General features: G+C 30.3%; 1 protein-coding gene across 5 annotated transcripts in view; it reads left to right on the top strand.

Annotated features, from left to right (window-relative positions):
• LOC144854689 (uncharacterized) overlaps positions 1 to 14095 on the top strand; it is a 58119-nt gene that overhangs the window by 34438 nt on the left and 9586 nt on the right. For all 5 annotated transcript variants that reach the window (XM_078712629.1, XM_078712630.1, XM_078712633.1 and 2 more), the window contains one exon: positions 13694 to 13754. In XM_078712629.1, coding sequence (XP_078568755.1) covers positions 13694 to 13754 — 61 coding nt within the window. The remainder of the gene's footprint in view (positions 1 to 13693; positions 13755 to 14095) is intronic.

A 14095-nucleotide genomic window follows, 5' to 3' on the forward strand; every position in this document is an offset into this window, starting at 1 on the left:
TCATCATAATTATCATCATCATCATTAATATCATCATCATTCTCATCATCAATTAGTATCATCATTAGTATCATCATCATCATCAGCAACATTAGTATCATCATTATCTTTTAATATCATCATAACCATCATTATAATTATCATCATCATCTATCATCATCCATCATCATTCATTATCATCATCCATTATCATCATCATCATGTATGTCATCCACTGCTATGCATCCCTCCTTGAGTATTTTTCCATTTCATCTTCTGAAGCTATTGTATTTTAAGTTCCAAGCTAGTTGATGTCGTCACTCCATCTTATTCCTTATCTTACTTCTTCCTGTTCTTGGTTGGTATTCGATAAGATAATTACAAAATAGTTATTACTAACAGACTACTTCTGCACGACTAAATCAAGAAGGATACTGGTAAAATTGTATTAATATTGCGGCATCTGTACTTATGTGCAATTATCAAAAACTTCTCATCTATAGATAATAGGGTTATTGTTCGGTTCAGTTATTACTGTAATATTCTTTTCAATATGCCTGGAGATATTGTTTCTTCAGATGATATAGCAGAAAAACCAATTCATTTCAATCGAATAGCTGGTTCAATGGAATCAATATTGATTTCACTTTAATAATAATGGTCAACAAGTGATGTAATATTGCGCAAATGCAGAATTGTTCCTCGTTGATAACCAATCAATCAAACGTGGTTCATAAAATAGTTTTAGATTTCCATGCGGATCGTATGCAACACTCAAAACCTCAATCTTATTCACCTATGCTCATATTTAAGCCTCTCTGTATGAATCTTTGTTACGTTTATTTAAACTGTAATGCCAACGTTGACATAAGTGCATGTCCATCGTTGGTATTATTAGATCAAATATGCTTGCGTGTCATTGTAAATAGAATCTCTATTTGTGCACTTTCTTACCCAGTCGGATATAATGCATATATGATCGCGTTAGATGCATTATTTCTATATTTCACTCCTGGTCTCAAAATGCTGTAATCGCAGAGAAAGTTGTTATATGTCATTTCTGTTTCTTCAATATTCTTTGTTACAGTTTTTTAAATATATATTTATATATGGTAAGTTGTTGCCTTTTTGATTTATTTATTTGACCAAACATTTTTTTTTAATCACTTATAAAATTGAGACATTTCATAATAATTCTCAACTTTAGTATTAATATATCATATGCTATACTCAGTAGTCTCAGTAAAACATGTCTGTTGGTACTGTATGTGTTATACAAAATTAGAATACTGTGTTAGCGACATTTTTAGCTGAATGAGTGTTTCTGTAGTAGAGAAGTTTCCTATTGAGAGAGGTTTATATACTGTACTCTTGATACATTTTCGGACAAGCATCATTTTCTTAATGGATTTGTAAAAATTGAATGCGAGTAACTTAAAGGGTAGCTCTGGGTATAACGTTTCTGTGATAAAATATAAACCTAGGCAAAAAAACATTGATCAAAATTCACATAATTTGTTGTCAGCTGTAAAACAGAACAAGTGTTGTGAAATAAGTGGTGCTACAGAACGTTTCTGTAATGTTATACATTATGATAGGAAATTCATCAACATTGACTGTCATTTATGTCAATTTGAGACACATTTATTAGGAAACAAAGTACTGTATATAAATCAGGATACTTCTTTTATTAGAATTATTAGATGTAGCATCAAATAATTGCAAGTCAGAAAATTGCTATCTTATTATACATTACAAATTCCCGTTGAATACATATATTGGTTTTTTTTAATATGTTTATGTTTCTCTTTTATTTTCTATCAGACCAAACATCAATTCTAATCCCTTTTACACTCTTAAAATCCGTCGTCACTGTATTCCAATACTTATTAGACGTAAACAATTTTTTTCTTTCTTGGTATTGTGGTCTTGCAGCCTAACATAAGCTGATTAATATTGGATCAATAAAACCAGAATTGTGAATAAAATTACTCTTTCAATAACTACAAAGCCATTCTAATTTCACATCAATGTAAATATTTAATATTTCTTCAAATCAACAATGATGATGATAATAATAGTTTTATTTTTTAATGAATTTTAACATGTTTCTAATTTATTATACATGTATGAATTTTAACATTTTTCTAAGTTATTATATACATACATGTATGAATTTTAACTTTTTTAAATCTATTATGAATCTATTTTAACATGTTATGAATATCTACAATAATGATGATAATAATAGTTTTTTTTTATGAATTTTAACATTTTTGAATACCGTCTGCATATTTTTATATTGTTTTTAAGAGGATGTATTGCTGTAGTTAAAAGAAAGTTGAATAAATGAATAAATAATAAATAAACAAGGAATCTAATTAGTATAAAGTACAGTATATTGAATTAACATGACATTTTTTATTATCAGATACTGTATGTCTATAACACATAATAATATAGAATCTGAATAATGAAAGCTATCACTAGGAACAAAATTATATAAATTCGTGCTAAGAAAGCATTTTATTTTATGTAGTTAGTTTATTCATTTAAGTAGGCCTATTTAGAGTGTGCCACTAAATGGCAAAAGACAAAGAGGGTGGAAGACCAGTTTCGCCTAATGCTCTGTCTTCACTATCAAACTTTATGTGACAAAAAGTGTGATGTGCCCATATATGGACATGATGATGTCATATCACTACTATATATGGGCATATCACTACCATGTTTGGGATCATCACACTTTTTTTGTCAAACTAGTTTGATATGTACTGTAGACAGAGCTTAAGTCTTTGCCACACTCAACAAACAACCAACATTTGAACATATTTACATTGTAGATTCAGAAATCCAACTTTTCTTCTTTATGTGCTATCCATGGTATGCAGTAAAATAAGCTGACAAGGAAAATGTTGCCATGAAATTGAATATAGCCTATATACACAGGAGGATGATTTCATTCCCTGTCTTATGTCTTAGCTTACACAGAATTGTTATTGTTGATGCTGAACTTTGTATTAATATTGCAAAATATAGATTGTTTTTCCAATTTGATTTTTTTTGTCAATATCTAATAGCTCATTGTCATAATCTACAAAGTAAAGGAGCTCATCATTGTCATGTGACCGTGCATTACTATAGTAACATATCTTTAAATAGGTTAATCTGGTACTCCTTGATAGACACTTGAGATGATTAAACAGTATCTTCTTTAAAATAACATCATTTATATGATGATAATGCATAAACATTATAATATCTTCATCAGAGTATTTGGTAATTTGTTGAACAGAGGTTACAGTTATATTACTTTAATAAACTTATTTTGATTTAATGAACCTATTGTTTACGTACATTAATTGATTAATTGCAAAACAGTATCTTTAATGTTAAAAGGTTTTTAATTTAGGAAATATAGCCTAAGCCTTGATTGCATTGGACTTAATTTGGTCAAACTAAACGCGTCATTGGCTAAATTGAAATGAAAGTTTTGTTGAAAACACCATTCAAGAGGTGAACAAAAGTGTCACCGTAATCAAATAAAGTATATTATTATTATTATTATAAAAGTACTCGTGGTGACCATGGATACATTTACCATTTTTCAGGTACAGTGAGAACGGCTTTAGTCATGCCCTATTGGCTTAGAGAAAACTCTCAATTCATATAAACATTCCTCCTGTGTCCAGAGGGTGAAGTCCCAATTTAATAAGTGCTTCCTCTGAAGAGAAATAAAATGATTAGTGCCTATAACTTCTTTCTTTCCTTTTAGAGAAATATCTCTAGTGTACTTTAGTCTATGTTAAACATTTAAATGTAAATCATGTATATACTGTATATATACATGTATATACATATATGCCCGAAAGCTAACTTTTCAGGCAGTTTTACTTCATCGTTTTGATTGAGCTTTTTTCTTATTTGATTTAGTATCGGCGTTGAGATCCAGGCACTGATACGCACATCATTGTCATTTTTTTCAGTAATTTGCCTTTTGATTTATATATGCATATACAAAATTAGAATATCATCTTAGTAACATTTTTAGCAGTAATATCTGCATAAAAAATGAGTGCCTCTGTAGTTGAGAAGTTTCTCATTGAGAGATAGAAATAAAATGATTAGTGCTATAGTTATAGTTAGTGCCCCCAACTTCTTTCTTTCCATCTAATAACAGAAAAATCTGATGTATTATATTACTTATACTTTATTCATTCAATGTAAGATTTGCAGAAAAAAAAATCAATATAGTACCGGTAATATTACCGGAAATTCATAACAATACGAACTACTTAGTATATCACTGTTGCGCTGAAAAGTATATCATAATCATAACACTTACTGTATAGTAATATATTATTCAAATTTATTATTTATTACCCATCAGTACGTACTTTATCACATAGTAGACGTTATTGATTTTAGGCTATGCATTTTTTAACACCTAAAGAGGTTCTTTTAATATGTAATGGCAGATCATGTTTATTCAAGATTTTCAATACTTTGAACTCTACAGTATATCTATAATTATAATCATATAATTATAAAGCTTCAGAGTGTGCAATATCTTTTATTGATTTAATTCAGAATCGTATAATAAACGGGATGTTAAAATACTATAATTATGAGTTTTACTTTCTATACATATAAAAATTACAATTGTATATTTATGGAGTTTCACAATTAAATCGTGGTTTTTAAGTAAATAACAAAAGCTCTACATATTCAATAATAATAAATACCAGTGTAAACTTATTATGAGCCAGCGTCCATCAGAAAAAGATAGTCATCGTAAAGAAACATAAGCACGACAGCACAATGCAAACAAAAAAACATAATAATAATAAATGAAAAGTTAACAATTTTATACAATAATTACAATTGTATACAATAATTACAATTTGATATTATATTAATAATAGATTGGAACTCACCATTTTGGATGGTTATATTTGTTTTCTTTTTTAAATAATTAAATTATTAAATACAATTTCCTTTCTATATTTATTAATTATGATTATTGTACATAAATATAATTTGAAAATTATAATAGAAATAGTACAACTGATTTACTGTGTTAATGATATAAAAAAATTGTTCATACAATGGTTAATTAATTAGTTACTTGTTTTTTAATTTTTACCTAAATATGAAATGAGGACCTTTTTATTAGTGTCAGTCTTTTTTATCATAATTATAATTAATAAAATGTTTTAATACTAAGAACATGCATTAATTGATAACATTAGACAAAATATATTCTATCAATAGGATTTCCTTTGGATATTGTTTTGAATTTTTTTTTTCTTTTAGCAACACTTAAGAGTCACTAATTAGTCATAAACAATAGGAAGTAATATTATTTTGATAGAGCTGGAAGTTTAAAAGTAATCTATGATCTGTAATCTTTCCTGTTATAGTGAAACTCATCGCAGTGATTCAAGCAACATAACTTTATTTTTATCTGGCCATATGCTTATGCATTTCCAGCTTCATTATACGCTGTTATTATTCCGTTATAAACTGCCGAATGGATCTTAGTATACACACTTAATCATGTGTCTTAGGTGGCCTTGGTGGGTTGTTTCACAAATGTGTTTATTCTCCCCCTTTTAAAACATCTTCAATACTGTTATGTTTTCATTTAATTTGCAATGGATAATAGTGCTTATGCCATTTTACCAACCGTCGAACATCGTACTGGGATGCTATTCACAATGAACGATTGCTTCCCAGATTTCTTTGAAATGGCTGAGGACGAGGACACTTCACACAGGTAGGATCGTGAAGATATAAATCAATGCATATTAAATATTAATATTAATTTTGAATTAAGTCAATTTATGGTAGGCTTTACACTTATACTACTTTATGCTTATCTTGCATATCTATAAACAAGGTACAGTATTATCACTTACAGTAGATTTGGACCACAGTTGTCTAAGTTACCCAAATTTGTTTAAGTGCTTATTTAAGAAATCTTACTGGCTGTCAACTTAGCTTATTTTTAAGCTGTCCATTTAGCTTACTTAAGACTGTCCACCCATTTAAGGCTATCTACCAAGCTTAATTTAAGTCTTTGCACTCAGCTTATCTAAATCCAGCCAGCTTATTTAAGACGTACCCAGTTTATGACCATCAAACTAATTTTTGACCATCTATCAATTGTATTTTGTGACCGATCCAACCTGAACGTATTATTTGCACTCATCAAACACCAATATTTGGTTTCTTATAACCTACAACTATGAATGTCTAATCACTCACCCTAAATTATGCACTACAATTAACCTAGGTTTATAATTATGTAGTACCTCTTGTAGATAGTCCAGTGGCCGAGAGGTCAAGACAGGACAGTGCAAACCATAATATCGGCACAGATTCAATGCTCTCCACTACTGCTCGTGGTAGAACGGATAAGTAAAGCTGGAGGTCTATACTTCTGGTTGTGTGCACAAAAGATGTACTGGGTTCTTTTTAAAAAAAGAACCCAGTACATCTTTCGATAATTTTAACCAGACCTGATGTATAGGCTTTACTTTCTTGTTTTTGGTACTTTTAAGCACTGTCTACACTATCAAACTAGTTTGACAAAAATGGTAGTGGTATGCCCAAATATGGTAGTGATATGACATCATCATGTCCATATATGGACACATCACATTTCTTTGTCACATAAAGTTTGATAGTGTAGACAGAGCTTTACTTTTACTTGTACAGTATCTAACTTGATAATTCACTTCAAAGATTTGTTCATATTGTTATCCAAAATAGGAATTATTGTCATATCAGTGACTTGACTTGATATTTTTTCCCCATCTATATTAAGAGTTTCCACTTATGCATATTGTACTTTAAATGTCACAGAACAGAAAGGCTTCTTTCTATATCATTATGCATAAACGCAGGAGCTCTGGTATGAAATATATGCGCAATCTCTGTTGACCTGAAATATCTCCTGCAGGAAACAGATTTCTAAAGTTTTCTGAAGAAATCTTGCAGAACTATCAATTTATATCCAAAAGTTGAAATAAATATTTGACAGTGTGTTTTAGCATGATATTGTACATTTATAGTACAGTAATAAATATAAATATTTATGTAATAAACTTTATGTATCTAAATGCCAAACGGACGAACGTTAAATTATAATCTTCAAACCTTATTTGTTTCTCTTATATTTTAATTTTTCTTAATCTTCTCTCAAGTTAATGTAATAATAGGTTTATGAAGATGTTTAGCCCAACTTAAGTACTGAATATATTATTTAGTACATTTCATCATATTGAAAGAAAATCGCAAGTTGTTCTTGAATACTGAAACCCAGATCACGTTATAATCGTAAAGTGTTGTTGTAGAATACATTATATTTTGTTGTTGCACTTTTCATAAGAAAACATGTTACATGTGTTTTGCAAAGAGAAACAATAAAGTTTCAACAATATTTGATATTGCACAATATGTGATAGTTTTATTCCTCTGATGCAATATGTTGTTAATGGTGGTCTATGGTCACGCCAATGTTCACCCATGGTCTGGCACAACACTTACAGTAAAATGCTGAACATGTATAATGAGATTTCCGCTGATCAATATAATAATGAGATATTGACTAATAAGGAAACACTTACTGCTTAATTAGAGAATTAAAATCTCAAGACAATTTTCTATGTATTGTACAGTACATTGGATCATCCTTTTTCTGCGAATTTTTTATGATCAATAAATGCTGAGTCGTTGTTCAGTACATACTTTGACATTTCGATAATTACACACATTTTTAGTCAAAAACGCATAAAACACTGCAACACTTAAAACATACTCTTGCGATTGGATACGCAAAGTTGAGCTGTAACTAAGACCCATATTGCATAGAAATGAGTTGATTTATAAAAGTGACCTTCAATTTGAGAATTAGCTTATACTTTTGTCCATGTATCTTAGTCTTTGTGTTACGTAAATGATTGTCCATAATGACTCAATCTTAAAAAGTGACGATGTCTTTCTTAAAACGTCTTCAATCGTTTGTCTCAACTTCCAGGAAATCCTTTCAGAATTACGAGTGCCTGCTACTGAGAAAGGTTATGTTCAGATATTGGTCATCAGCTGGTGTAAATTACTTGCGCTCACATGCCATTTTTGCCATACAGTTGAAATTCATGAAACATGAAATTCTTTAAAAATGATTCCTTATTTCCTCCACGTCGGCTCGACATTCACCGTAACAAACTAGCATTTTTCTAGTATAAAGTACAGTAGTAGACTTCCATAATTGCTATAATTTAAAACCAGTTACTAGTTGTAAATTTTGGAAAAAAATATTTACTTTTTATAATTTCGAAATAGGCGGTAGGCTTGACTAATTCTGTAAGTTCATCATTTCTTTAGGCCAAAAAAATTGCTTGATTGATAGGCCTACTTGGGTTGCTCACTTTGCTAGTATAGATCTTTTTTAACAACTACCAAAAGTATTGTATTAGTAAATGTTTACAGTATAGCTCTGATTTCTATAAAATTGTAGGTAGATTCTTTACTTGAAATAATAATATATGGAAACTCGCAAAATATATGAATAAATCAGTACTCAAAACTCACTTGTTCCATGAGCAATGATCGTTGGAATGGCGCTTTAAAAATGGAACGAATAATTGAAACTTATATTCTCTTTTAACATGGTACTCTGTTAACATGATGGTCCTTCTATACAATGGTCTCTTAATATAACGGTCTCTTAATTAGTAGTTTGTATTTTATTATATAGGGTGTTGAATTCTGTAGATATGCATACTTTACACAGTTTTTTTTCACCTGACAACAAAGATTAGATTAAATGATCTGGTTATTATTTTTCAAGGACATGATTCATAACATCCTGGTAATTTTTTTTACATTAAAATACTATATTATAAGTGGATACGTATCACATGCTGTGCATTATTTCCCCTCATTCTCATGATTTTCAGGTCTGTTCTATTCAACAGAAACTATATTAAGTGTATACTTGCTATTTGATTGGTCAGTTACGTATCACATGCTGTGCATTATTTTAATTCATTCTGAGAATTTTCAGGTGTGTTCTATTCAACGTTGAATATAATGTGAAAATGTTTCTTCCATTTCATACAACATTCATTATTTGTAGTATGATATGATCAGGGAGTTGTTATATGATACAGTAATAATAACAATCTGTTTTAGTTTGACCACATCTGATTGTTATCATTTCATTTTGTATATTGTTTTGTTATAAAATTAATATGCATTTACATATTACCAATATGACACCACTTCACTGCAATGCTGACTTCTGTTACATATTTTGAGGGCCTCAGTAATTGAAGTTAATTAGCATGTAAGAAAGTGCTCAAAAGAAAGCTTGAACCAGGACCCTGGGATTGTAAGGTAAACATTATTACCACAAAGAATATATGTAGTATATTTGATATTAGTCATACTGTATTTCTAAGCATGATGAAACTTCCTGCTCTGCCACGTCAGAAGACAAACTTTTACTTTTGGTTTGTATTATTCATAGCCTTGCAAGTTGTAGTTTCTTTCATGACAAAGCATTTTTTTGCCCTTTTTTTATTCTACAAAAATAACTTTTTTCAACTTTATTATGCTTATGTAAACAATACAGTAGTACATGCTGCCCAGTATTAATTTTGCTGGAGTTTAACCAATCATTTTTTTATTTCCAAATTTTGTGTTCTTGATTCTTCAAGATTTTCTCTTTTAAGGTTTCCAAATTAAATATATCCACCAAATATTATAGATTTTTATATGGACCACATAGCATCTTGTTCTGAATGTACTCTTTACCAGTGGATGATCCAGGGTTTTTAAATAAGGAGATCCAGAGCTTAAAAACTAAAATTAGGTGCTGACAGTGCTGTAGCCACAAGCAATAAAGTGATAATAAAGTGGTCACAAGAAAACAATCTGTGGACACAGGGTTGTTAAAGGCTTTGTGAAAGTGGTCAGGTTGAAACCTTGCCAACCATACTGGTGTCTAACTACGGCCCTGGCTGATCTGAAGCTAATATCCTATAACATTTAGGCATATGCAAGGAAACCCCAGATGTTTGAAATCATTTGCTTAAAGCTCTGTCCAAACTATCAAACTAGTTTGACCAAAAAAAAAATGTGCCCAAATATCATGGTAGTGGTATTCCCAAATATGGTATAGTGATATGACATCATCATTGGATCATATATGGGCCCCATCACATTTTGTTGTCAAGTTTGATAGTGTAGACAAGGCTTTAGAGATCTAAATTTGAATAAAAATCCAACTTTATGTGATGAAATTAAGTATTTTAAGTTGAAAACTCTTGCAATGTAAAAGATTAAATGTTATCTTAGGTTATAAGCATTATTTTGATAATCTAAACACTTTCACTTTTTGTTTATTTTATGATTTCTTTCCTAGGTTTTTTTTTTATTTTCAGCCTGCCCTATTAGTTCATTTACAATGTTCCTATATATTCTTGTCTGGAAAATGATTTTCACCTATTCTTTCTTTCTTTATTTCATGCCAGACCAACAGCGAATCATTGCCACTAACAGGCTGGTTAAAATCTTAATAAAAACTACTTTGGATAAAACATTTTAATCATTAAAACAAGATGACATCGAAGATAGAAAAATGATATTACAGGTTCACTAAGTGATGTAAAATAATATGTTAAAAAAAATTGTTGGTACGCTTGATACTGTACTAAAATTGCAATTCTAGGATTCAATAATTTAACTACAATAACATCAATTATTATCATCATCATTCTTCCTGACCTTTTAGTTTACATTATTTACAATTACACTTAATTATTTAACAATGGTTGCTTACAATGGCTTTAAAACTTTCACTAATGATTTATTAGGGAAAACCTAGTTATGAATATTTTTCTAAATCACTTGGCATTTTTTTAATAATTAAGAATTTATATGTACATGTACAAATAATACAAATTTTCTAGTAACACACAGTAGAAAACAGGTGGGAAAAATAAATGTAGCAATTATTTCTTTTATAGCATGTGCATAATTCTATTGAATAAATTTCCTAAATAGATTTATTTTAAAAGCTTAAAGTCTGATTATTTGCAAGGCTATTGGTAATGCATTGGGTGGAATACATCCTTAATTATCTGAATTTCCATTGCTAATGCATTCAATTTAGGATAAGTTAAAAGTGTTTGTGTGTGTAATTTATTTACGTGTGTAATAGTTTTTCTGCACAAATGAATGTCTCTAACTCTTTTAACTAAAGTCACGACTCTCCTGATAAGGTGTAGTTTTCAGGGGCATTCCCATAATTTTTTCAAATGGAGCTAACAAATATTAAATACTGTATCAAATAGTTCATATTTCATTTTAGCTGTCAAAAAGGTGGAGCATGTGCTCCAAGCTCAACCCCATAATCTGCCCCACATTTTAGATATTTTCACCAACATAAAACATAAATGTTTCCAGAAATTAAAGAAACAGTTTAAAAGGATCACAATTATCATCAGAATTTGTATCGAATCTTCATCATCATCACTGTCATCATCATCACTGTCATCATCACCCTCATCATCATCATCATCACTGTCATCATCACCCTCATCATCATCACCACTGTCATCATCACCCTCATCACTGTCATCATCACCCTCATCATCATCACTGTAATCATAATCATTATCATCACTGTAATCATTACCCTCATCATCATCACCCTTATCATCATCACCACTGTCATCATCATCCTCATCACCCTCATCATCGTCACTGTCATCATCACCCTCATCATCATCACTGTCATCATCACTGTCATCATCACCCTCATCATCATCACTGTCATCATCACTGTCATCATCATCCTCATCATCACCCTCATCATCATCACAGTCATCATCACTGTCATCATCGCTGTCATCATCACCCTCATCATCACTCTTATCATCATCACAGTCATCATCATCACTGTCATCATCATCATCACCCTTATCATCACTGTCATCATCATCATCACCCTTATCATCACTGTCATCATCATCATCATCACCCTTATCATCACTGTAATCATCACCCTCATCATCATCATCGTCAGCCTGTATCATTCTGGGCAACTCCACAAATTGATTTTAAGGCTTGTTCAGAACAAAGTTTGGTTTCTTATCGTACTCTGCATAAAGTTTCCCTACAGCTTTTGAACTAAGACCAGATTAGACCTTTGCGACACTTTCCGTTCATTGTGAAAGCTTAAGGTACAAGATTAGTGAATGCTTGCAAATTTGACCAACAGAGTCAAATTTATTCCTGCGTACCAAATTGTTATACTCTCATTGATGATACTTCAGTTAGTAATGATGTTATAGTTAATCAAGTTTCTAAATATTGCTGTTAAAATGCTGATTGTAATGTGATCTTGATTTATGATATAAAACCATAAACCCAGATTTTTTTTAAAATGCTTTTAAATGTCATTTCTCTTTCAATTGTTCTTGTGACTTCTTCTGCTGTCTGGGGCTTCTCACAAACAGCTGGTATGTTTATAGCCCCAAGATAATGGTCTGGTTTAAGAAGTTTATTTAATAATAACTTTGGTAGCTGTCAAATTTGTAATCTAATATTGAATATAGTTATGTATATAATTTTATAATGTGCATAATTTTGAAATATGTAGTATAGTATATTATTAGTATTCAAGAGCCACTTGCATGAAAGATGAAGGTAGTGTTTAGGTAGTGTTTAGATAGTGTTTAGGAAGTGTTTAGGTTGTGTTTAGGAAGTGTTTAGATTGTGTTAGGAAGTGTTTAGGTTGTGTTTAAGTGAAGAACCACCAATGCATTGAAATGTATACTGATGATTGTATTCTAAATCAATGTTTTATGATAAATAAAAAGCATGCCACTTAACTCCAACTAAAAATAATATATTACATAAACTTATAAAAGATATAAAATACCTATATAAAAATGTATACTATAATGTACAATAAACAAAAATTCCAAATATGATATAAAATATTAAGTAAATTCATGATTTCTAGTTTCCACTATAACAGTAATTGCAAAACGTGTTTGCAATTAGGTGAATTATTTCCTAATAAAATATAAGTCATAAAGCTAGATTAATTTTACAATTGCAGTCATTAATTTTAGTTCCACAGTTAACCCATCGTACAAAATACATTCTAAAATGTTATGTGTTGCCTTTGTTTTTGTATAACTATATCTTTTAATTATATGTATGCTTCAGATATTTCAAATACTTTTAATTAAGTATCAGCTCTTGATTTTGAATAACTTTATCACAATAAATAAACGCAGTGGTGTTTATGAAGTAAATGTTCAAGCATGCTACTTAAAGTCAAGTAGAAGTTCGTAAATTAACGTGGAGAATGTCCCACTGGAGCCGAACTTGTAGCTTTACTGTATTTCACAAAGCTAGGCAGAAAGGAAAGGGTTATATACAAGAAGTAGGAATTGAAATTTTCACACTTTCAAAATATGATTTCTCATGTTGTGAAATAAATCCGTTTATAGACGCTTAAGGAGGTTTGATACTATTTTAATGTGTATTAATGTGTTTTAAGACACGAACATATCTGACCTACTTCTAGTAAACTTTAGGTGTTTTGTAATGAAAAAAATATGTTTTTAACAATTTGATTCTGGTTGATTAGATTTTCAGTGATTGTTTTTTGATTTATATCTTGCAGATCCAAATCATTTAGTAACTCCGTCTCAGAAGTCTTCACAGAAGCGTTTGCAAAGATTGAGGTTGGTGAAAAAGCTAATTAGAAATTTAAGCATTAATTTTAAATTTGTTGTATTTACATATCATAGGTTACAGTATACCCCTCCTATAGGTCATCCTTATTAGGGGACATATTTTTGTGGAACCAAGGAGCAATATATGTTTTGGCGGTGATCTATTGTCTCTACTCCACCTCCGTAAGCTTTGTTACCACTAGGACTCAACGTTATGACGAAGCCGCAGCGCAAGCGAATTGACCAATCACAAGCGACAGTTTGAATTATCAATCGCATCTGATTGGTCAATTGGCTTGCGTTGTTGCGTCCTACCGGGTTGAGACATAATTGTTTTTTGTGTAAAAATA

This window comes from Antedon bifida, chromosome 10 (genome assembly GCF_963402885.1).
Source record: "Antedon bifida chromosome 10, ecAntBifi1.1, whole genome shotgun sequence".
NCBI lineage: Eukaryota > Metazoa > Echinodermata > Crinoidea > Comatulida > Antedonidae > Antedon > Antedon bifida.